The sequence below is a fragment of the Squalius cephalus genome (genome assembly GCF_949319135.1).
Source record: "Squalius cephalus genome assembly, chromosome: 21".
In the NCBI taxonomy this organism is placed as follows: Eukaryota; Metazoa; Chordata; class Actinopteri; order Cypriniformes; family Leuciscidae; genus Squalius; species Squalius cephalus.
Genome location: NC_137142.1, coordinates 5,479,845 through 5,505,689, shown reverse-complemented (window position 1 = coordinate 5,505,689; position 25,845 = coordinate 5,479,845). Strand labels below are relative to the sequence as shown.

Below are 25,845 nucleotides of genomic sequence, written 5' to 3'. Positions count from 1 at the left end.
TTGACAACACAAAACTCCCTCCTAATTCCATTCGAAAATCAGTTAAAAACCATCATAGTGTTGATGACACAACCATAAGCACATGAATGATGGTCAGTTTAATTCTAAGGGTCAACAAGAGGGTAGAACATGTCATGTAAAACTAAATTACCAAACCTTGACTAACACACAGTAAGTAGACTTCAGGAAAAATAAATAATGCTACAAAGATGCAGAAGACAGCCCTTTTAAAGTCAATGTGAAATGCTGTGTCCAACTCATTTTAAGAAATCTCATGTATTTCTGGGTAAAACAGGACCTTCAACGTGAAAATGTACAGGTTGGGACATGAGAACCCGCAGAAATGAACTGGACTGTGAAAAATGGTGACTTTTAGTTGGAGACAGATGGTTAGAGAGGACGGCTTGAAAAATAAGAGGGATTTGTCACATGAGCCGCAAAGAAAATTTGCTTTGATAAAAGATTCCAAAGACAAGGAATGACATGTATCAATGAGATGCACACAACAGGAATTAACATAAAGGAAACAAATAGGGTCAATTTATATGTCGTGGCATAGCTCAGATAATTTGGTCTTGCAAGAATATGATGAGAAATATTTCAGATCATATTGAAATCTTTTTATTGCACACTTATCAGAGAAAACAAACCAGTTAAGTAGCCTTAATGGCAAGCCAGATATTACCTGAGTACATTAGAACAGATGCCTGAAGTGTTACGATGTCCTGCCAGCTGTTGTGCTTGCCAGTTTAGCACAGCAAGAGACTCTGAGATTCTAGCGCAAACGATGCAAGGCAGCGCACAAGCATGCACACGTGTCTAAACACACACACACACACACACACAGTTGAAACAGACATGAAGTTTCCAGACAAGTACACCCAACTGCCGAGTAAAGCGGGCCGTGTCAGTGATTAGCTGTCAGAGCGTAGGCATCCTCCTCATTGGAATTAAAGAGGTGCAATTAGGAGGAGGAGGAAGTCTCATACATCAAACTGGCTTTGAACTGAGGAGACGGCACACAGAGATGGAGAAAGAGAGAGAGAGAGAGAGAGAGAGAGAGCTCACAAAGACTAACTTTATCGTTGTTAAACTTTGATTGTTTAGCACACACACACACACACACACTTTCTTTCTCAAAAACACACATTCTTACCCGGTAACCCTACAACTAGCCATCTCTCCATAACAATACAGCCTTCTTATCTCTGTTCATATAAAAGGCAGCTTTGATCTCTCACAACATGCAAAAAAATGAGGACTGCAACAAAAAGGCTGGTCACAAAGTCAAAAACATGACGGGGGAATTAGAGAAGGCGCCAGAAAGAGAGAGCGAGTGAAAGTGCTCCTCAACATCACACAGAATTTTCTCATCCTCCAGCAGAGCAGATCCCACAGAGCATCCGCGTCTGTCCCAGACTGTCTGAAAAACAGATTTGAGTAATTTTGGCCTTTAAAAATGCATGTGTTCTTGTATTATTCATCTTTCAGGCTGCATGCAAATTCTAAACATCGGCATGAGGAGGAGGATCTTCTCGTCTGAATGAAGAGCATTGTTAAGCCCAATCAGAACCACCGACTAAAGATCTGGTATTCTACAGCAGTCATAAACCAACTTGAACCACTTGATAAGAGAGATGTTGAGAAAAATCACAGATCAGTTCCCTTTAATATCTTATTTGGTTCTCCTAGAAAGCAATGAGATTGAGAGCAATGGTCAAAAGTCTCCAGCTTAGACCCCAGTGGTCTCTTTCCTTAGGAGAAATAACAATAGATGTGATAGAGGCATTTGTTGACACAGTATAGAGCTTTTACATAAATGTTTCTCTAGGCTTAACAAATCCCAAACGTGTTATATATTCACAATCTTCAATATGTCTTTGATGGCATTGGCCTCAAGGCATTCTTAAGAATCAAACCAGAGAATTATGAAGGCCAATCTTTCACATACCCTTTCACGATCAACAATCATATTGTATCATATTCATTATTTAGCCTTGTGGCAGTGAAGGGAAGCCGGAGACTGAAAGAAAAAGGCTCCGGAGATGACAACACAAAATTATTTCTGCGTTTTCTCAGTAGAAAAGGCCACCCAACGTTGGCAAAGTCAAGCAGTGCATTAAAGACTAAGTGCAGCGTTGGAGAAAAGTGGCGTTTGCTGACAGAAGGTACACGTTCAGAACGGGAGCCTTTATTTCGCTCGTGACATTTCGTTTCCGTGGTGCCCGAGGGAAGCAGCTGTTCTATTGGAGCTCAGCGGAGCAGAGAAGCTGGATAGATTTCTGAACGGCCATGGAGTCTGCATCTTTACTCTATCCCTCTATTTACACAGGGATTACTGTGTCATTCCTGGGAAGGGAGAGAGAGAGAGGTAGCAAAGAGAGGGACAAGGTGATTTGAGTGTAAATAAGTGGGTCCACACAGAATCTGGGCACCCAGAACAGAATTTTCTGTAGAATTCACAAGAACATATGTCATTCATAAAAGGGAATATGTCTCTTGCATGTCACCAAACAGGTTAATACACTCCTCCCATCTGCCATTAGCTGGACAAAGAGTCCTGATTAAAACACATGGCAATGGTTGTGTCAGTGTTGCTCCGTGTGGTTGGCCAGGATGACAACAAACAAACAGAAACTTTTAATGGCATTTTTTTTACATCAATTCAGTGTAACTCCACATATTTCCCCTCCAAATCATTGCAAAAAGTCTGCAGATTCCATCTGATCTCATGAATGAGCGAGCTTGTTATTTAAAGTAGCTGAAAATCTGAAAGCAGGGGAGATTGGTGGATGATTTAAGCCCCTCTGTAGTACAGTCACATGACCCGGTGCTCTCCTTTGTGGATGGGGCCTCTCAAACAGTTGCCACGGTAATGCACTCTCTGTCCTGTGAACCCCAACTAGCCTTTATTCCCTGTGCAACCGAACTGTACCAACACTAGCTCCAAAACAAAGTGTTACTCAATAACATCATGAGAGACCGAGGGAGGGACACACAGAGAGATAACAGAGCAGAATGAGAGGGAGAGAAAAGATGCTGGACTCTCTCAGAGGAGAGAGAGGAGGGGAAGGGGAGAGAGCCCCACTGGGAGCATTATCCAACCCTGTATGGCCAAAGAGCCCGCTCAGGATTTCCACACTCCAGTTGTAAACAAAGAGCCTTTTGATGCTCTCTCAGCCTCAAAGACATGGATGACTACTCAATCATGTGACCACAGAGCAGTCCCTGCCGTTCACACGTACACCGTAGCCACACACAGAGTTACACCCGTCGACATATACAAAGTCACATTACTGATGGAAAGGAGACCTTTGGACAAAGGGAAGCAGAATGTGCACCTGCAGAGACAAAGATATGCAAAAATGTGCAGTCATTTCTCGAGATCTCAATGTGCATGCACACAAATGAATACAACATGTCTTTTTTAGAGCAAGAGATTTGCCGGCAACACACACTTATTTCTGCTAAGAGAGACATGGGCTCTATTCAACCTCTCTCTCTCTATTTCGCCAGTGCTGAGCACTCAGAGAAACAGCGAGAGGCAGAAAAACATGTCATGCAAGAGGGAGCCTATTGTGCCATGAAGGGAACAGATGGAACCTCCCACAAACCACTGGGCCCTTCATTCTCCTGGCTTCCTAAAAAAAAAAAATCACCGTCACAAACAGCAACATTGGCTCTGCTCATCCATAAAGCGCCTTTGCTTCTACATCCACTCAGGAGTTCTGACAAAGATGTGAAGGTGTCCATGTGCAATCTTGCAGGCAGAGATTCGTTTATGTGTGACTAACGCTCACTGAGCACGTCACGGGAATCCCCAAACAGAACTTGTGCGTACCCCGCCTAGATATCGGCTCTTAAGCGATTCTCCCAGCAGTCGCTCACAATCTGTGGGGCTCACAATCCCATCGTGAACATGTGCCAGTGGGTGATTTAGGCAAAAAGAGTTTGAGGATCTCAAAACATTGGCATGTGGATATGTGTGAAGGAGAAAGAACAGGCAAGGATCAAGATCCAAAAAGTCCAATGACTAGATTTTTACAAGTAGTGTTTGCTTGTAAAAAAGCTGCTGGCATGATGCAAGGTTGTTGTTGGCAGTTTCCAAAATTCTAGTAGCTAGGGTGTTCTGGTTAGTTTTTGGTTGATTTATAGTGGTTGCTTACTGGCCATGTCAGTAGAGTCCACTCTGATGTCTCTGTGATATTCTGTTGCTTAGATATAGTTGGGTTCCTACCTTCAATACAAGTTTACAATATTATTTTACCCACTGTATCTAAGAAAAATAATAGCACGCCTCTCTTCAACAAGTCACATGACTTGAGGTATTTTTCACATCCGTATTTTGGGATGGATTACAAACCAGAGTTTATTACTTAGGGATAGGGATTTGTTTAAATCTGTGACTCTTAACTAGGGGTGTCCAGTCCTGCTCCTGGACAGCCACATTCCTGTAGAGTTTAACTCTAACTAAACACAACTGAACCAGCAAATCAAGGTCTCAGGATTACTGGAAGCTTCCAGCTGGAGTAAGTTGGAGCTAAACTCTGTGGGAAGGTGGCTGTCCAGAAGCAGGATTGGACACCCCTAAACAATAAGCAACAGTAATAGTGATGACTGTGTTAGTAACCACCACGAAACACACAACAATCATACACCCATATAAGCTCAAATACCAAAAACGTTGGGATTCAGGTATGAGCTGGAACTACAGTACCCAAGAAGGAAGTCTTGACTGACAGGGTGCACTAATCTGAGCTGTGATGGGTAGAGGGGAGTTGGGGTACTTTGGCCCCCGCTGGCCCTTACTGTTTACTTAACCTCCTCTCCAACACCACTGCTGGCACAGCTGGACAACCACATGGGCCAAAAAGGGGAGGTGTATGTGTGTGTGTGTGTGTGTGTGTGTGTGTGTGTGTGTGTGTGTGTGTGTGTGTGTGTGTGTGTGTGTGTGTGCATTGTGTGGTAGTAGTCCCTCCACACCCAATTTCAAATTTCACTTTATCTCCAGCCCTGACAATTAGAGCTGCCTCTATCTGTCATGACTTCAGGCTGGGAGCCACGGAGGGGCGGCTGACAGACAGGACTTTAATTAAAGTAGTCCCTTCAGCAATGACCATTTAGGCCTAGCTACCACTAACACAGGGTGGGGAAACAGAGTGAGAACGTCGAGAGCTATAACAGATAGCATTAAGCGCTTCACCTCACCACAGGTTTAGATGCTGCCTACCGGCTTATGTTCTAAATAAAGGCCCTAAAATGCTCTCTGAAATTAGCTTTCTCCAGGGTGTGCATGTAATTTGGCGTTAAAAGTTGTGTGTCATAGTTCAGATTAGCATTGCTGAAAATACTCACAGTAAAGTGACACGAGACGTCTGTTTTCCAGGAATATGAATTATCTGTGACATGTAGGAGGTTAAGAGCTTCAGTTTGAGTAGAACATATTTTAGGAACATGCAATTTGTACATGTTTACATTAAAGATCACCCCCTCTCATGCAGATTCATAGAACTTCCATCCTGGATATAAAAGTAACTATAACCTGGCCATTTACAGCTGACCAAATAGAAAGACAGGTCTATCTCAAGCAATGTAATGTTAAGATTTCTGTGGTTTAAAAAATATATATAAAATGAATACTTCACCTACCATGTAAAAATCTGTAATTTTCTCATTCTTATGTCGTTCCAAGCTTTTTATACTTTTATTTTTTTGGCATTTATTTTTTGTAGGATAGGGGAGTGGAGACAGGAAAATAAATGCGAAATTACGACCATTACTTAACCATTACTACCTAGAATAGGGTCTTGACCCAAGTCAGACTCAAAACAGGGTCCCCACTAGCCAACAGCTCTGATGCGTCATTCTGCAAAAAGCACACAACAGAATGACGACACTGCCCTTTTCAATGCAGTGAAAGTAAATGAAGACCAAGGGCTGTCAAGCCACAAAAATGGCAAACAGCAGCATATAAGATAGCTTCATATGGAAAAAAAGGAAATTTTCACTGATAATCTTCTCCTCCACCGCATCTAAGGCCCATTTACAGCTGGTATTAAGATGCGTTTTGGTCGATCGGATCACAAGTGGACGACGCTAAATACAGGTGTAAACGGGGTCTAAAACGTTTTGAGCTTGTCCACTTTTAACCACTTCCAGAGGTAGTTGAAAACGCATTCGACCGGATCGCTTTCATAGTGTAAACGCTCATGTGATCAAATGTGTTGAAACAGCCACAAAAGACCGCATTCTCTGTGCCTACTGAACTAATGCGTGAACATTATGGGAAGCGCACTAGCCAGGCGGGATTTAAACTTTGATGGCTGAAGACCCAAGTTTGGTTTGAAGAGGAAAAACATACCAAGCACAATGTTCTCCCACCATTCCTGATTTCTAATGGCGCTTTTCCATTACCAGTACCAGCTCAACTCGACTCGACTCGCCTCGGCTCAGCTTGGCTCGCTTTTCGCTCCGTTTTCCATTGCAGATAGTACCTCCACAATAGTACCTGGTTGTCATAGCGACGCCACAGGAAACTGCCGTGACTTAATCTTCTACGCGAGACACACAGGACAATGGAGGAAATCGAGTGTATGCTGTTTTTGGATGTTTTTGTTTCTGCTGTTTTTTATGACGCAGTGAATAGTGACGATTCCCTCTGACCAATCAGCAGTCTGCCGTGTTTTCACGTCACATTTTAGTATCGCCTCAGCTCGCTCAGAACCTCGCCGGAGGTGGTACGAAAAAAAGTACCTGGAAGCAGGTACAGGTACAACTTTTACACAGTGGAAAACCAAACAAAGCCGAGTCGAGTCGAGTCGAGGTGAGCCGAGGCGAGCTGGTACTGTGTAGTGGAAACACACTCACAGCGTTCGGATGGTCTTCAGCTGTCAGAGCAGAAACTAAAGCTGCTGCTCTGTATGTTTTTCCGTTTTTCCAGTCACGTTCATTTGTAAATTGCGTGAGCTTATTTCGTTCATTAGATCAAAAGATCTGAAAAAGCCTGTAGATTTACCTGTCCATAGAACCTCCCCTCGAATAAATCAGGACAGAAGTGGTCGAAAGTGGACAAAAGAGGCAGATTAAAACAACAGTTGTAAACGGGAATGTGTCTCGTCTACTTGTGATCCTATCGACCAAAACGCATCTTAATACCAGGTGTAAAAAGGGCCTCATTCACATTCACATATAGAATGTTCAAATATGGTACATCAAGATGTATCATTTGCAAGATTTGTCTCACATAAAGCTATTGTCTGACTTCAGAAAGACTTGGAATAGTGTGTACATGTTATTTGGACAAGCCCCTAGTCACTATTCACTTTCATTGTATGGAAAAGAGCAGCAGGTTACCACTGGTATGTATTATGTAAATGAGCTTTCCTTCCTGCATTTGAGAGACAGAGGAGCTCAGGGGAGTCTGGTGAGACCTTGCCTCAGTCAGCACAATCAGATGCAATTGTGAAGCGAAGGCTTTTATATATTTGTCACAAAGCCATTGATGATAATTGCTTTTGACTGTGTTAGCAGTATCCTGCTGGTCATTGGCTTCCTGAGTGCACCACACCAACTGCTGCCACTACTGCCAGTGCTGCTGATTATGATGCTGAGAGCAACGGTGGTGATGTAGATAATGATGATGATTTAAAATAGATGACTCTAAGAAGCCAAGCTGACGACTCCTGGTGTGCTACTATAATGTGCCTCAGTTGCTACTGTAGCTTTCTCCGGAAGGTAGACCGCCAGTCAAGCAAGTGACCCCCTGACATGCTTCATAATGTGACTGCATTCACCTGATATATATATATATATTGTGTAGAAGGACATTTCCTACAAACACCAATGGTGCACAGCTAACCCCACCCACATGTGGAGAAGCAGAGCGTACAGCTCAAATGCCACAAGATGCGATCAATCAGTATGCAAATTTCAGCAGGGATTATAAAGATCTTTACAGAAGTTGGAGCAGAACACTAGTGGCTGTTATCTTAGTGCAAACAGAAAGGAAAAAAATCCCTCCCTCCATCTATTTGACTGAGAAAAGTCCCTGTAGGCAAACACAGAGGTGTTAATGGATTTTACCTTGGGATGTGGGAGGGCACTGTTGGCCATCATACACAGCAGTATCGGGCTGGGATTGATAAGGAAGGGTTGGCCTCTCTGTGGGTCGTCTGAGGGTTAGCTACCACACAAGGGAATTGCTCTTAGATGGACGATCAGGTTAAATGCCGATGTCTCAGTAGTATCTGTAGTCTGTGTCCACTCGGAGACCCAAAGAGTAGGTCCACTGATTGGGGAGGTGTGACTGTTCTCACTGAGCTTATTGAAGGTGTTGGCAGTTGCCATGACAGCCAACTCAAGCAATAACATATAATCTTTCCTCCGGCAGCCACATAATATACTTTTCTTTCTGTAAACTGGCATGAAAGTCTTCAACTAGCACTGTCACTCGTAACATTTTAAGACCACTGTGATACACCAACAAAAAAAAAAAAAAGAAAAAAAGAATTAAAATAAAAACTCCAATCCAGTAAACCACTGGGTGATAACTAAAGTTTTTATGAGCTTGGAATTAACCGTTGATGGAGCGAGAAGGGGAATGGGATCAGGACGTGACCCAGGGTGTGAGCCTGTGGGTCACAAGCACAAATACTACCCACTACATCAAAGCCCAGACATATAACATACCATAATAAGTACAGTTATAGACCCCACAGTGTTAATACAGAAAAGGAAGCCACATCATAAGCAATATTTATGTCACAATATTTTTTTTTATGTGGCATACATGTATGTAGTGTACACTTGTAGGACAAGAGCAAGAAACAATCAATCATACGCTTGAAAATTCCTACCAGTACAACTTTGTAAAATACCAGAATTTGTAAATCACATAAAAGAAAACCTTAGGTTAGATTAGGCTAGACTGACCATAATAACACAGTTTCCATGTTTTTGCAAACTTTCACTTATGATGTCACTTTCGAGCAAGGCCCAGTCTCATGGTTTGCGGTGAAGTCCTCTACTCGTAACTATTTAATGAGGAACTATGTTACATTTTGTAACAATGCAACATGAACAGAGTAAGCAGTGAGCATCTGAATCCTGAGCAGCTGTGTTCGTCATTAAAGCCTCATGGCTAATGAAATCACTGAGGCAGGACTCACTGGTCATGCAGTAGTTGTTATCAGACTCGCAGAGCCTTGGAATGTGTCTACAACAGTTCATACTCTATTAACATCCATGCACTTACTTCCTCATCACATGACTAGACTTTTAAGGTCATGTGACATCCTAAAACACTACAGTTAGAGAACAATACAATGAACATTTCTGGAATCTATACGCTCGATATTAGCTGTGGATTATAAGGTACATTAGTGCTTATTTGCCATCAAGTATGCTCTCTATATATGCAGATATCTAAGGCAGCGTCCTACCGCCAAGTGAGTGACATGCAACGCTCTACCAAGGCTTGAAATTGCCACCATTTTGGTAGTATATGCTCACGAAAATTGGTCTGTATGGCCTCAAAATTTTTTTGGGAGCATTTGAGCGAGTGCAAATAATTCTTGTGGTGCGACCTGTTTTCTAAAGATCAACTGGCCAAAATCAGAACCGGCCGTTTTCGCAAAGAGGAGAACAAACAGGTGCTAGCAGAGAAAATCCTGTAACAGGCACAGCAAGATCATCATGCTTGAAATATAGGAAGAAAAATCTAAAAATTTAATTGGGGTTGGCAGTTTATATGAATGTATCTCCGAAGGGAACTGACTGTCTTCAGAAAAGTTTCGATGGCCTTTACTTTTCCTCTAATCTCCGTATAAAGTCGTGTTTATAAGCACAGCGCTGCTTTGTATACAGCGGTACACAAAGAAACCGCTGCTTTTCCATAAGCGCCACCTACTGTCAGACAGTGAATGCAGCAGTCCATCTGCTGTTTTTGTTTTGCGCAGGAGTGTCTTAAATCCTATAATTAAATCTAATTTAAATAAAAAAACAACTGCTCATGCTACATGTCAGTAGCATCTTTGCTTAGATCATAATTAAAATGCAGTGGTGCCTCTAATTTCACATGGCTACATATATTTTTTGTTTAAGACTAGTTTGGCATGTTATAGAGCAAATAACAAATACATTTGCTTTAAAAAAAAGGCAACCAGTAGTAGAAAATGGCCCATTTGCTTGTAAAAAAACTATCAAAGCGATAATGTTCTACCCTAAAATACCTTAATGTATGCCCATATAGACTGACTTGACCCTGTTCTTCCAACCCTTTCATATAGAGTTTAATGACAATAATGCAACAGTTAGCTCTTAAAGAATGTTCCAAGCGACTGACCACTCAACCACATCGGCCCTGCACAGCACTTCCCATTTTTCAGGAGAGCTTTTGGAAAATGTTTCACTTCCCACTCATCAAGTGACACCAAAAAGAAAGGAAACGAAAGAGGAAAATGTTTTAGGGGTTGTGTACACTCATAGATTCACACATTCTAATGTGCTCTGGACAGATGACAATACTGTTACTAATATTAGAACATTACTAATACACAAATGTTAATAATACAAGAACACAGATTTTCTTCTAAGATGCAGTCTCTCCTTCATCATGGCACATACTGCATATTTGTGAAGCAAATGAATTGAGTAATTTGTACAATCAAAACCAGCAAATCAAAGATCAGTCTCAAATAGAATTTCTTATGTGGAGAAATGTGTATTCAAGCAGTTATATTATAGGTTATATGTTTGAGAGTGTATTACCTCTTACATGCCCAACCAATACAAATACTGAATTGAACTGAAGTTCAAACATATATATATACTGTATATATCTTTGTAAATAAGAATTTATATATTTTTCTTCACTATAAATTATAGGGATCACTTTATAATAAATTCCATGAAAAACAACAAATATTATTGTGTATATATTATGCTTAGTCGCTAAAAACAGCTTGTCTGATGGACCGGGAAGTGTGGGTGCTTGTTGCATAATAATGACAATTATGTATTAATTTCAGATGTAAATTATTTTAATTGAAACAGCATTATTTGCTGAGTGAAGCTGTCTGAAATGTTTCTGTTTTGGTGTCCAGTAAAGCAACCAGTGATGATTGGTTTTCATGGGCAAGTGCTGGTGATTATATGATATTTGCACTTAAAGAGTTGAATATGACATAGTGCATGAACAACTAATAATAGGAGTATTTAAACAGTGGAGGAAGACACACCATAAAGTCGCCCACGCACACACAGGTTGTGAACAGAACCTGTACTGATGTTTGGAGGCGCTAACTGAATGTGTGAAAATGGTTTGAAAACCTAAATAAAGCCCGTGGCATATAACCTCAGAAGACCACTTCCTGTCATTTGACACATATGACATCAGATAGCCTGAGTAAGCATGATGCATGTGATATTCAAGAGAGCTTTGCAACAGGAATGAAGAGAAAGGAAGTAGGAGAGCAGTGGTACTCACCGCAGGCACGAGTAGCTTGTTAACCTCCTCCACTGCACGCTTGAGCTTGATCTCAGCCCTGTTCTGGGCGTCCTCCACCGTGATGAGCACATGGAGGTCCTCATTCAGATGCTCCCAGTTGGGTTTGCCTCGGTTCTGTTCCTCCTGGACAGAGAGAGGGGAAAGTTTTAGATGCACTGATACTGAGCACAATGTTGACTGCTACAATCAAGGAGGCCAATAAGAAAGTGCAGAAAGGGTTCAAATAATGTTGTTTCTTACGTAATGATTTTAAGCAATATTTGCCTAGTGCTTGTGCAAATTTTTATTTTATTTTCTTCAGAATACTTGGTTACTTTTGAGTGGCAATTATTGGAGAAAGATGCTTTTTGCTTTTTCCCTGGTGGTGTAGTTATGGCATCTACCAGCACTGGCTAACAGGACCATTGTGCTTGTTATGTTTTTCATCTTCAAACCAAACTTGGGTCTTCAGCCGACAAAGTTTAAATCTCATCTGGCTACTGCTCTTCCCACAATGTTAAACATCAGGTCAGTAGGCGGAGAATAGGTGTCTTTTGTGGCTGTTTGAACACATTTGATCACATGAGCGTTTACACTATGAAAGCAATCCTGTCGAATGCATTTACGACTAGAAGTGGTGGGAAGTGGACAAGCTCAAAATGTTTTAGACTCCATTTACCCCTGTATTTACCGTCGTCCACTTGTGATCTGATTGACGAAAACGCATCTTAAAGGAACACGCTGACCTTTTGGAGCTTATTCACCGTATCCCAGTTAGATATGTCCATACCAGTGGCGGCTGCTGGTCTTTCAAAGAGGGGAAGCTCATTTTCGCCTACATCAATTGTCCATTTATTTATACGTAAATTCTACGTTCCTTTTTTAAAGAAAATGCTCTGCGACCCTGTCGTACCAACTAGGCGTCTTTTCCAGTGACTTGACCAGTGTCCTCTCAATGGCCAGTAGAGTTAAATATAATTGTATAAATATAATAATATAATAAAGGTATAAATAATAATATAATAAAGTATAATAATACTACTACTAATAATATAGATTTTTTAATTATTTTAATAATATTTTTTAATTATTAGCCTACTAATAATAATATAAAAAATATAATAAGTAATAATATAATAAAGGTATAAATGTATAATTGTGTGAAATGTATTATGAAAATTGGCTAGCAATTTCGACAAGCAATGCCAAGAAATAGGTTGCAGCAGTTTGTCTTTCGACTACACTTGAGAAATCTGAGCTCGAATAGCTTCAGCATCAGCGACTTTTTATTGTATGAAATCGCTGTCAATCAAAAGGAGATGCAGCCTTTCGACAGACCCTCCAATCATCACGCAGAAGCCCGGAGTCCTGCCCAGCCCACTCCTCATTCACTCCCAGAGACACTGAGCGTCCGCGGGCGGGACATAATCGCAGCATTTATCCAGTGACCGTCTAGTTTCGAAGCACTGAAAAAAACTGTTCAAAGCAGCTCCACTGAAGTCAGTTCAACAGGGAAATGCACTGTGACGCTACAGGAATGTATGAGAAGGAAATCGAGTCAGCCGACCTGCTTTATGTAACTGATTCTGAACGAACTCGTCTTTGAGATGAACGTTTTCTAACGCATTTTTAGTCAATAAAATGTTAACACAATAGTACATATCTGACCATTAATTTTTTGACATTATAGGGGAAGCCGAGCTTCCCTTGCAGTCTTAAAGAAATCCCCACTGGTCCATACATACCCTTCTCATCTCCGTCCGTGCGTGCCGTAACTCTGTCTGACGCACCCACCGCTAGCCTAGCTTAGCACAAAGACTGCAGGTAAACAGCTCCAGCTAGCCTATTGCTCCCTATAAGTGACAAAATAACGCCAACTTTTTCCTATTTACATGTTGTGATTTGTATAGTCACAGCGTGTACAAATAACAAGGTCACATGAGACACAGCCATCTTCTAACCGTATACATACTGGGAACTATATTCTCAGAAGGCGAAGAACTGCTACTTCTGCGGCGTTATTTTGTCACTTATTGGGAGCAGTATGCTAGCTGAAGCCATTTACCTCCAGTCTTTGTGCTAAGCTAGGCTAGCGGTGGGTGCGTCAGACAGAGTTACGGCACGCACGGAGATGAGAAGGGTATGTATGGACTTATCTAACTCTGGGGATACGGTGAATAAGATAAAGTCCCCAAAAGTCGGCGTGTTCCTTTAATATCAGGCGTAAACAGGGCCTGATAATTCCAAAAACAAAAAGTGCACTTGAAATACTCTTGATACACTTGATACACTTGATTAACTGAAAAAAAGGAAGTGTGGAATGTTGAACACTTCATGCTCTCAACTGTCGCACCTTTAATGATGTAGCGGAGGGTGATAATCAGAGACTGTCAAACTACAATGCAAGAAGACAACATTTATAAAGTTCATACACTAGATGGTAGAGTACATAGAGTGCATAGTATAAGTGCATAGTGGATAGTGTGTCATTTGGGGAATAATTCTTGACCCCTTGGCAACAATGTACGTTTTCAACGAGTTCACCAGAAATACAGTATATGTGTGTTTGGATATGATGAAGTTCAAGAAGTAAGTTGGGGCTTGTCTCACCTCCCTTTCTTGCTGTGGGGTTTGAAACCTTGATACACCAAAGTGCAAAAGCAAATCTAATAAAAACACAGACTAACAGAGAGGATGTGAAAGTAAAAATAAAACGGAGAAGCTGCTTCTTTGTTTTACTGTGCTCTACCAAAGCAGAAGTCAGGATGCCATGTATATGTCATCCTGTCTCTATAAAAGTAAAATTCATACAGTCTCCAGACAGGCAGTGACAAAAGCTTCACAGCTAGCAGAGAGAGGCAACAATAGCATGAGCAACAAATCAAAACTAGTTCACTGCTCTGAGTCAGAGCTCAGCAGTGCTCACAGCTTTTTTTTATTCTTCTTTTTTTTTTAAATACGCTTTTATCTTAGCTTAATATATAGAGACAAATATAAGTAAGCCATTTGTAGAATGATTTAGCTGAAAAACATACACATCGTGGCTCTGAGGCACTTTCAAAACATTCAAAACAAACGATTGTTTGAGAATCTAGACCAGCACACAGCAACAGCAGCTTAACCAATGGAGTGAGTTGGGGGCGTGGCTATCTGTTTAGTCAGACCAATGGCAGATGAGGAGCAGTAGAAGTGTTTTGGAAACCTGTTTGGAAACATTAGTAGGGCCAGTATGCGATCACCTAGAAAGCATGTAGTAACAGAATAGCAACCCCTCGCAACACCTAATAACAACTGCTTAATAATTATGGCGTCATTTTTTAGTCAAATGTCATGAGCGTGTAAGACATGCTCACGAGCACATTATGTTATTTCACGCGCGCAAAAATGAACCTTCAGCTGGCATGATAAAAGTACTCGCGCACAAATTCAACAACCGAGAGGTGTACAGGTAGCTGCGAGCGAGCGCCTGGCATACTCTCATAGGTTAACTCTGCTTGTACAGTGGAATCCTGCTCGCGCGCAGTGGATTTCTGCTCGCGGAGTGCTGTTTTGCTCGCGCAGTGGATTTCTGCTCGCGGAGTGCTGTTTTGCTCGCGCAGTGGATTTCTGCTCGCGGAGTGCTGTTTTGCTCGCGCAGTGGATTTCTGCTCGCGGAGTGCTGTTTTGCTCGCGCAGTGGATTTCTGCTCGCTCAGCTGATTTCTGCTCGCTCGAGTCTACATGACTTTTGACAATTTGGGGGCGGAAACCAAGGAGGGCACTGACCCTCTTATGATTGGTCACTTTCATCATGGAAAATCTTGGGAAATCCTAACCCCGCCCACCGTCTGACGCAGCGCGAGTCACTCAGCTCGCTCTGCTAGTCCGGTTATCTCTGTATATTTTAGACAACGAAATATGTGATAAAACACCATACTAACTCTTTTCGTTTTCATTTAAAGAAATCTTAAACATGATAGCCACACAAATGTGGTTCATGCAACGCGTATTGATTATATTCACTGCACATAACGTTTGCCTATTAAAAAAAAAACTAAATATAAAACACAAACCTGCCTCTTTTCGTTTTAAATATAATATAAAAACATTAAACATTTTAATATGGTCCAGGCAATATGTGCATTTGTACTAAACAACAGATTTTGCAGTAAACAACATTACAGTTTTTAAATTTTTAAATACAATTATTACAATTTAAAATGACAAAACTCAACCCAGTCTCTTTTTGTTAAATTTCAGTTTGATCAATATTAGCCATAATAAAAGTATAAGTAAAAGGTATAAGAAGCTATAAGCTACAAATAAAGCAAACAATTCAGTCAAACATACAAAGTCAGCGCTCTAGTAAAACCATACAACGATGACCGGGCGCTCGGCGCTCATGTACCCCGCCTGGAACAGCCTTTCCTCGGTTATAGTCTTTCTGACGTTCGCCGCTTTCGCTGGGGTCTCTGTAGTGGTTAAACATGAGATATAATTCGTCTTGTGTATATCTAACGGGCGATTTTTGGTCTCGTGAATCTATAATTTATTCCCTGGCCATTGTGGCCAATCGTTTTGGCTGAGGGGAAGTTTCATAACTTTATAAGCTATTACCGTTGTATGGTTTTACTAGAGCGCTGACTTTGTGTGTTTGACTGAATTGTTTGCTTTATTTGTATAGCTTCTTATACCTTTTACTTATACTTTTATAATGGCTAATATTGATAAAACTGAAATTTAACAAAAAGAGACTGGGTTGAGTTTTGTCATTTTAAATTGTAATAATTGTATTTAAAAATTTAAAAACTGTAATGTTGTTTACTGCAAAATCTGTTGTTTAGTACAAATGCACATATTGCCTGGACCATATTAAAATGTTTAATGTTTTTATATTATATTTAAAACGAAAAGAGGCAGGTTTGTGTTTTATATTTAGTTTTTTTTTTAATAGGCAAACGTTATGTGCAGTGAATATAATCAATACGCGTTGCATGAACCACATTTGTGTGGCTATCATGTTTAAGATTTCTTTAAATGAAAACGAAAATAGTTAGTAAGGTGTTTTATCACATATTTCGTTGTCTAAAATATACAGAGATAGCCGGAGTAGCAGAGCGAGCTGAGTGACTCGCGCTGCGTCTGAAGGTGGGCGGGGTTAGGATTTCCCAAGATTTTCCATAATGAAAGTGACCAATCATAAGAGGGTCAGTGCCCTCCTTGGTTTCCGCCCCCAAATTGTCAAAAGTCATGTAGACTCGAGCGAGCAGAAATCAGCTGAGCGAGCAGAAATCCACTGCGCGAGCAAAACAGCACTCCGCGAGCAGAAATCCACTGCGCGCGAGCAGGATTCCACTGTACAAGCAGAGTTAACCTATGAGAGTATGCCAGGCGCTCGCTCGCAGCTACCTGTACACCTCTCGGTTGTTGAATTTTTGCGCGAGTACTTTTATCATGCCAGCTGAAGGTTCATTTTTGCGCGCGTGAAATAACATAATGTGCTCGTGAGCATGTCTTACACGCTCATAACATTTGACTAAAAAATGACGCCATACATAATGCCCTGGAAACCCAAGCATTTGGACAGGCAACTATCACTCACATTTTCTTCAGAAAATAATATGTAGTTTTGTTTGGTGCAGCTAGTGGAGCAGAAATATAGGGACTTTAAAAACTAAATTGTATGACAGAAACTTGTGGTTAAAAGGCGTTGAAGATTGCTGAGGGCAAACTGCTTAATTGATAGAAACCCAGCGCACATTAAGTTGAAGGGGCTCGTTACACTTTTCCTACGCTGCCGCTTTTGTTTGTCTGCATTTGGCTTGATTTGCCATTTCTCAAATTTTCCTGTAAGATTTCACAAGAAAAAATCAAGATCTGATTTATGCAATAATCAAATATGCAAACAGTGCTCGTTTTTTCTCCCCGTGACTGCAAATGGGAAATAGATGGCAATCAGCATCTGCGTCTGTGTTCCCGCGTTCTGCCTGCTGATTTTCATTAAGGATCCATTGTTGCCCCTTTCAGTGCGAAGTGATGAAGGGGAGAAAACAGGGGTGCGTGTCGCCCAACACACTCAATGTGATTTATCATTCAGGACGTTGGTGCTTGGGTGTTATGAGGTCACTTCCTTTTTCTTTTTCATTCGGCCTCTTGGTTTCGCTTGGCTGATTTACTTGGCTTTCCTTAGTTGTGACAAGTGCTAAAAATTGATCTTCTGAGGCTGATTGTCACCCACCCACAGCCACGCTGTCAATAACACTGGGCAGAGACAGCCAGAAGGGACTGGAGCAGAAGTGGTGTGTGTGTGCATGTGTGTGCCAGTCTATCTGAGGGTAAGATACAGCTGAGACACTTGTTTTTCCCGCAGTGACAGGCTGGTAGCCCAGGTGACGCTCCTTCAACGTCCGACGCAGGAAATATGTCCGACTGCGAGGCCCTCGACCAGGCCTTTGTTTACACCTCTCTCCCCTCGTGCGCCGTCTCCGAGCTGTAGCGTAATCAATGTCCATAAATCCATTGTCCTGCTCTTTTGTAATCCTTCCCGAGGCAATAATGCCTCTCTGAAGGAGCGCCGACCCCTCGGTGGAAGGCTCTGGGAACTAATATCCCGACTCGGGTGGGAGAGGACGATGGCACATGCAGAGATGAGTAAGGGGGAGTGTAATGAGGTATATTTCACCACAGTGACCATGTTTACATGCAAATCATTTTCTGATTAAGGTCTATATTCTGGTTGACCCTTTAAGGTTGATCTTGGGATTTCAATTCAGTCTTAGTAGTACAATAATTCACATCAGAGTAGTTCACAGTAATTGAATCAACTCATTTATTCTCAGTCATGTCCTTGACAACAGCACAACAAAATGCAATTCTTGCAGTGCTTTCAGCCATCTGTATATGGATTCATGTTCATTGCTTTAAAGGCTGAAATGTGTCATTTTGTTGATGTTTAAAAATTCTCATATTACGGCTTAATGTGTAGTGACAGCTATAAGTAAACAATTTGTAGGTTGATTTTCATGAACACTGTGACTCTTCAAAACATTGCTTTGTTTTGTCAAACATGGCAACCAGTGTTAGTTTGGGGTGGGACTACCTGTTTGTCCGACCAATTGCGGATGGGGCCGGGAAAAAACAAGCAAAGAAACAAGACAAACCCAAAAAGTCCCCTCTCATTCTGTTTGGTGATGCATAACACAATTTAGCTTTAATGGTTTTAAACAGTTCTAAAAATATGCTCTATAACTTTCACAAACATCTCTATCTCGTAGCATTCAGAATAACATTCGTGTTTAGAATTCAGAGTAATACTAGGATATGACAGCTGTCATATTGGCTTAATTGGATTATGGAAATCAAGTTACGGCTTATGTAACTGCAATATGAACTAAGTCTTTTTAAAGTTATATTTTTGTTTTTTTGCCTTTATTTAGATAAGACAGTAGGAGGACAGATATGAAGAGAGGGGAATGGGAGCCGACACTGAGTAAAAGCCGACACTGACTAAGCCCAAAGTGTAACTGCATGTTGCAACCGTATGTTGGAGCACACACAGCATGGCTCTAACAATTTGAAAAAATTCAGATATTAAGATAAAAATGTTATGTGGTCATGGTCAGAGAGGAGTAATATTGCATGGCTCAGAACAGGTTCATGTTTTGATGATGCAATGATTCTTGTCAACCATGTTGACAGGGCTGGGCGATAAAACCATAATGATAATTATTGCCTAATATACATTTCCTCGATCAAATTATTACAAGAGTTCGATAAATGTTCAATATAATGTTTATGCGCAAAAAACAGCACTAGGCTACTCATTTAAACCACACGCCACACGGACCAGTTCAAAGTTCAAACGGCAGTGCGAGCTTACTAGAGAGGATGCGTTGACCGTCTCGGTCACATGACCACTAAACAGTGCTGTGAGATCCAGCGAGAAGCTCTTGATTTCAGCAAAGAACACAAATATCTCTGTGATTTAAACTAGTTTAAAGCCAGATGAAACAGCGCTGACAAACAGGAGAAACACAGTGTGCAACGATGCAGTCAGAAGGCTTTTCAATCTACAAATCACCATCATTTACCATTTACTGGATTTACTGTAGTAACACTAACTGCACCATGGTATTGTGGCCGAAATTTGGGATATTCATATTGAATTTTAGTATATTATTATTGTATTTAAATGTATTAAAGGAATATAATCACAGTATTGTGATTAAGCTATAGCATTTTTGCATTGATGCTAAATGTATTTAGGCTACTGTTTTTCCTACAAATACCATAGAAACCATATAGTTACATTTTACCATAGTAGTGAGGTGTAATGTATGCCACTACGGAAGAGCAATGGTAAATTTGAATAAAACTCAAACAGTCAGAATATTTAAATTTCGCCATATAAAAATGAATCAGTTTTTTACAGATGTTAATGTTTTTGTTAATGAACATAAATTTACATCTGCATCCTAACTCAAGCTACTGTCAAATGTGCATTTCTAAGAGACAAAACATGTAATATTGTTAATACTGCAGCCTGCACTGCAAACTGTGCTGAAGACACGCGTCATCAAAGACAATATTAACCGTTAGCACATTCAGAAACTAAGAAAAACATTTTTCCATTTTTGTTAAGGAGAAATGACTGGAAAAATGTAAAGAATTCAAAAACGTGAAGTCGTGTTTGTCATGTTTTGACAATAGAGAGTAGTTTAAAACCACAATTAACCGTCTGGTTTCTACAACTTTCACTTAGGAGCGTAAATATGCCTTCAAACTCGAAAGAAAGAAATTTAATTATCGACTGATATGAAAAATGTTATCATTATAATTATTTTGGCCTTATCGCCCAGCCCTAAAAACACTGAAAAGTCTTCATGGCTAACTGTTAAAGACGGACAAACTTGATAGTACAGTGTCTAAATTTCAAATCTTATGAAAAACTCCACCACAGCGCAGAGAATACCAAACACCAGTCTCTATCGGAATAGATTTGCAAGAACGACAGAGAGCTTTGCCCTCAAATCCAGACGATTTGGTGGGGGTGTAAAAGCCTAGTTACATCAAAGCGTCTTGTTAGAGGATTTAAAGAACGAAAGAAAAGAGGTTCACAACCTGTGTCGGAGATATTTCGTCAGATTTTCTGCCAGACAAACACATAGAGCAACATTTCAGTTCACAATTCTACTCTCACACTTGAGTTTCTGTTCATTTCTGAGGATTCCATAAAGCCTTGTTTACCTTTGTATATTATCACATGATTTGGAAATAGGGACAAAAGCAATGTGTCATTTTCATTGCACTATGAATTACATAAGTATGTGTTATTGATCAGTATAATGCATGGTATGCTGTAATGCAACAAGAAAGAAAGCTAGTTTATGTGATACCATGTGACGAACAATATATTTAAATGTAACTACTTATACACTAACTTTAATAACGTATCATTACAAATGCAATGAAATCTTGTGAATAGCCAAGGCCTTATAGTATTACAGAATTCACAGGAACAATAATGATATTTCAATGATGTGTGGATAAATGTCAGCAGTGACATTTCCTCGGGAGAGAGTATAATAAACATTAATATAGTCAAACTAGCAGTTTGTAGTTCTGTCCTCCTCATTAGTCTTTTCTGTTCTTCCTGCACTTGTGTAGAGATAGTAGCTGAACTGAGTTTAGAGAGATCATATCACAGGTCCTGAGGTCCACCTATAGTGTTTCACGTCATAATTTATTTTTTCATGCCCATTTTCCAGCCGCTCTCTGACTCTTACAATTAAACAGGCTGTTTCATACTGGCTGAGCTTTAAGACTTCTATGTAAATATCCTCTTCACATGTGAAATGAGAAACAGAGCTTCCCTGTCAGGTCCAGGTGTTTAAGCGCATTGTATTTGTTTACTTTATTTCTTTATTTTATTAAATCCGACTGATCGCGCACACAGTGCCGCACACACAACATACAGTGTCAGTTCTACCGTCGCTAACTTGGCATTTTCAGCGATTCAATATTAAACTAAAAGACAGTCAACCAAACATAAAAGTTACATTGCTCAAATTAAATGACTCACTGTACAATCTGTGCCGGTCAGCGTTCCCACCGCCCCACCAAACACATATTTTGGATGAATTACACATTTACACACTTTGAACTCGAGTGAAGTACAAAGCCTTGTTTACATAATGAATCATAGTTCAGCAACCAAATGTTAGATCGCGAATATCCCTATAGCCTAATAAATTTTTTATTTGATAATTTAATAGCTACTTATGTTCTGTTCTGAATAGCCTAGATATATTTAAAGAGTTTGTTGTGGAGTGAGGGGAACTAAAATAGCCAGGTTATAGTGTTTATAATGTTTTGTTTTATTCACCAGTATTTTATATTCATATTACGAGGTTAACGTGTGTTTTTGGAGTAAGATCAATTTCTCTTTCGTGAGATTAGATTACCTCCTCTTCTTGGCCGGGTTACGTTTCTCCACGTCGTAAACTCCAGGGGCGAGGCTTCTAAACCGTGATATTCACATGACGATGTTATCTTCAGCCGCCACATTTATCGACGTACGATCATTCGTACGATAGGATTAGCAGCATGATGATTCATGAATCACACGAGAACCCTGTTGTAAGATGATTTCTGCACTCGTTTCTTTGTAGATTGATAAATGAGGCCCAAAGTGTTTAAACTACTACCATGGTTATGCATGAACAATCACTTTAATATGCATGCAAAATGCGAGAAGGAGACCCAGAAATAAAACACTGTCACGCACACACATCCGCAGGTCTGTTTAGTGATGCTGCGAGAGGATGAAGTGATTGTGACAGCACTAATAACAGTAATTGCCAGCGGGTCCAACACTGCAGCTGAGTCTCTCTGACAGACCCAGTCAGAACAAAGATGACGGCAACATCAGCAAGACAACACGCTTCATCGCAACTTTGGGTTTCAGAGCCCTGGGCTCTTCTACAATTTATTCAGTGTACACTACTTTTTCTTTGAATCCCATGGCTTTGTTTTGAAGGATGAAATTTAATTTGTATAAATCTGTTAATAATTGAATAATATATATATTTTACATTTAAATTATATTTGCCATCATTCAAGCTAATCTTTAAAAGTACTACAATAATAAAATAACACTTAAATATAATTTCTTTTTCATTTTTGTACATCATAATGTTGTGATGCTTACATTTCTTGAAACATTTACTAATTGATTTTAGTTTTTAGGGTTTCATTTTTTTCATTTACTATTCTACTTTGCAGAATTTTGTATTGGTCATTTATTCAGTTACCAGAATGAAAATGATCTGTATCGGTTTTGCAATTTTTTACTGTACTCTAAATTCATACATGAGATAAATACAATCAAATGCTTTTAAATGCTAAGAAATTATTTGTAACAAGTAATTTCCACTTGGAGGCTGCGAGTGTGTGTGCGTGTGTGTGTGTGTGTGTGCGCGTGTGTGTATGTGTTTGTGTGCTTATGCGCACGCGTGTGTGTGTGTGTGGTCCTGGTAAACCCTACATTATGGGGAGAAAATGTCCCCACAAAGATGGCAATCTCCGAAATCCTTTACCTTAAGGACATTTTTTGGTCCCATGAGGAAAACAGCTTATAAATCACACTAAGGGATGTTTTTTGAAAATGTGAACGTGCAACTCGTTTTCTGTGATGGCTAGGGTTAGTGTAAGGGGAGAGAATATACAGTTTGCACAGTATAAAAATCATACAAGTATGTGTGTGTCTGACTGTTAATAACTTGTTTAGTCATCTCTGCTTTACAGTGGGGCAGTTAGTTGAAGGTGAGAGCTGAAAGTCAGTTAATGAGTGCTGTTTTGCCACTTGTCTCTTTCCTTTACATCAAAGTTGTGCTCAAGGAGAAGGTTAGACAGAAAAAGACGAACTAAATTATATTTAAAGGCCACCCACAATTTGAAATTGTTTTAACAGTAGAAAACGCTCAAGGTATCTCATGAGATTAAGCTGTTGAAAGCTGCTGTTGCAACAAGTGTGAGTCCGTGAACTACAGGAGCAGTCAGAGAGAAAATCTCCTCCTCAACAGTAATAATGATGCAAATAGACATGAACTGCCTGTGGAATTACTATTCAAATATATCTCTGCCATACCTGGAGAAAGATATTCAATGACAAAAATGTCACAGGAATGCATACAGTAGCAAATTACCCTTCACTAGCGACTATCCTGAGCTGTGACGGGAAACATAAGAACTCAAGAACTCAAGCTTTTAAGAGCTCTCTAAAGCCCGGGACACACCAAACCGACGCCAAAGAACTAGCGCTGATGAAAGCCGACTGTGTTGTCGCCTCGCGTCGCCTGCGTCGGGGGAAAAGCTGCGCTTGAACACACCGAGAGAACTACTGCCGACTGTCAGCTAGCGTGCGCGTTCTGCGCCTGCGTGTAAATGAGACGACTGTCTATTTCTGCAGATACATTCATCTATATTCGTCATTCAGAACGGGAAACCGACGCTGCAGATACACAAACCGTAAACAAAGCAGTGTGTGCTTACCGTTTTGAATATCAATCCTGCTAAACACTTTCTTTATTCCACTCCGCAAATGTTAATATTGAAATATTCGCCAATGAACACTCGGGTAAGATGACGTGACATTAAAACAGCCTTCTGTCTGTACCGTTTTGACTTCTTTGCTCGCTGTTTTGCTATTATTCTCGTGCACTGACTCGTTCACTAAGCTGAACAGCCAATCAGAGTTCTCTCTCTCACCGACGGCCCGACGCCGATTCAACATGTCGAATCGGCCGAAGAAAAGCCGACGAGGACCAATTTCAGCCGACGGTGCAGAACACACTGAGGAAACTTAGTCGGCCGACGCACAAAAACTGCCCGATGGACGACCGTCAGCTTGATGTGTCCCGGGCTTAAAAGGAATTGGGCACTGGAAATACTTGAACTACAATTTACTAAAATACTTCCAATTAATATGTTTCTGGGAAAAATAGTTTAATTAGAATTCACGACTAGTGAATCTCAAAAGAGATCCTTAACCAGTTGCCTTATTTGAGGTATCACATCAGTAACACGAACCAGTGAGACACACACTCATTTAACACTCAGCGGATTTGTAGATTGTCATGAATGGCATGCATTCTGTTTCTGGAGAAATCTGCAGCGTTCTGTGGAGGATGCAGATTCACGTGGATTATTGGCTTATTCTATTTACATGCAAGTGATTCGATTATTCCTGTCTCAAGCAAACATCCTTGTCCTTCGTGTCATGATTCTCACACACGCATGTACGCACAAACGCAGCTTAAGGTAAATTAACAGCAGCTAAAATGAGTGTTTTATATTGATAGGTTATATATATATATATGTAAGGGATAATGTACAACCCCTTCAGGCTGATTCAAGCTCCGCTTCGCGTCGGGATCCTGATCAGCCTGTCGGGGTTGTATTCGCTATAACAACCGCCTCGCTCTACATTATCCCGCTTATTACATGGCTACCTACCAAATAAATCAATAATTTGACACAAAATATTGATTTAAAAAGGAGTTTATTGATTTAAAAACGATTGTATTGCTTCCGCTAAAGAAAATAGTCCATTCCGTCTCTACGGTTAGTTAGAATCCTGCGTCCATAGCAACGCTCTGTTTTTCATGACAACGGTGTGTTATAGGGGAGAGCGGGGCACAAAGTAACGCTTTTTGACTTTCTCATTTTGTGTAAATCTACTTATGGTTCAGAGTATTTATTTTTTCCCACATTAATTTCCCGCATGTCTACTACAATTATGTGGTTTTGTTTTATTAATACAGTATATACTTTTTTCTTGACATACCCCGAAAGAATGGAAGTGAAATGTGACAACATGCCCCATAGGTGGGGTACATTGTAACATGTGTGGGGCACATTGTAACATGACCATATGTCAGCTTAAAATGTTATCTGATCTAATAAAAAAAATATACAAAACAAACTAAAATATTTTCTAAATAAAATACAATTAAAAAACTTTTTCATATAAAATAATGGCAATTTTTAATAATTAAATATAAACTAATTTTTGAGTTTTGACTACGAACACATGAAAACACAGCTATACAACATAGTTCAAAACAAATAAATAATTAGTAATTTCTGAACATTGACTCTCAGTCTTTATTCACCTTTTTCTCACGTTTTCCCAATAAAATTAATAAAAGTATAGAATATAATAGCATATTTCTAATAGGGGCACATTGTAACGCAGTGTTACAACATGCCCCCGCCTGCACAACTGGGATTTAAACCCTGCTAGTGTCTTCTGCTAGTTAGCGAAGCATTAAATAACTATCTCAACTGTTAAATAACATCTTGGAGATTAAAATAATATCA

General features: G+C 40.2%; 1 protein-coding gene across 8 annotated transcripts in view; it reads right to left on the bottom strand.

Annotated features, from left to right (window-relative positions):
* qkib (QKI, KH domain containing, RNA binding b) overlaps positions 1-25,845 on the bottom strand; it is a 106,023-nt gene that overhangs the window by 24,333 nt on the left and 55,845 nt on the right. For all 8 annotated transcript variants that reach the window (XR_013819481.1, XM_079854531.1, XM_079854536.1 and 5 more), the window contains exon 4: positions 11,486-11,629. Coding sequence is in view for 7 of the 8 variants with exons in the window: in XM_079854531.1 (XP_079710657.1) it covers positions 11,486-11,629 (144 nt within the window). In the remaining variant the exon portion in view is untranslated. The remainder of the gene's footprint in view (positions 1-11,485; positions 11,630-25,845) is intronic.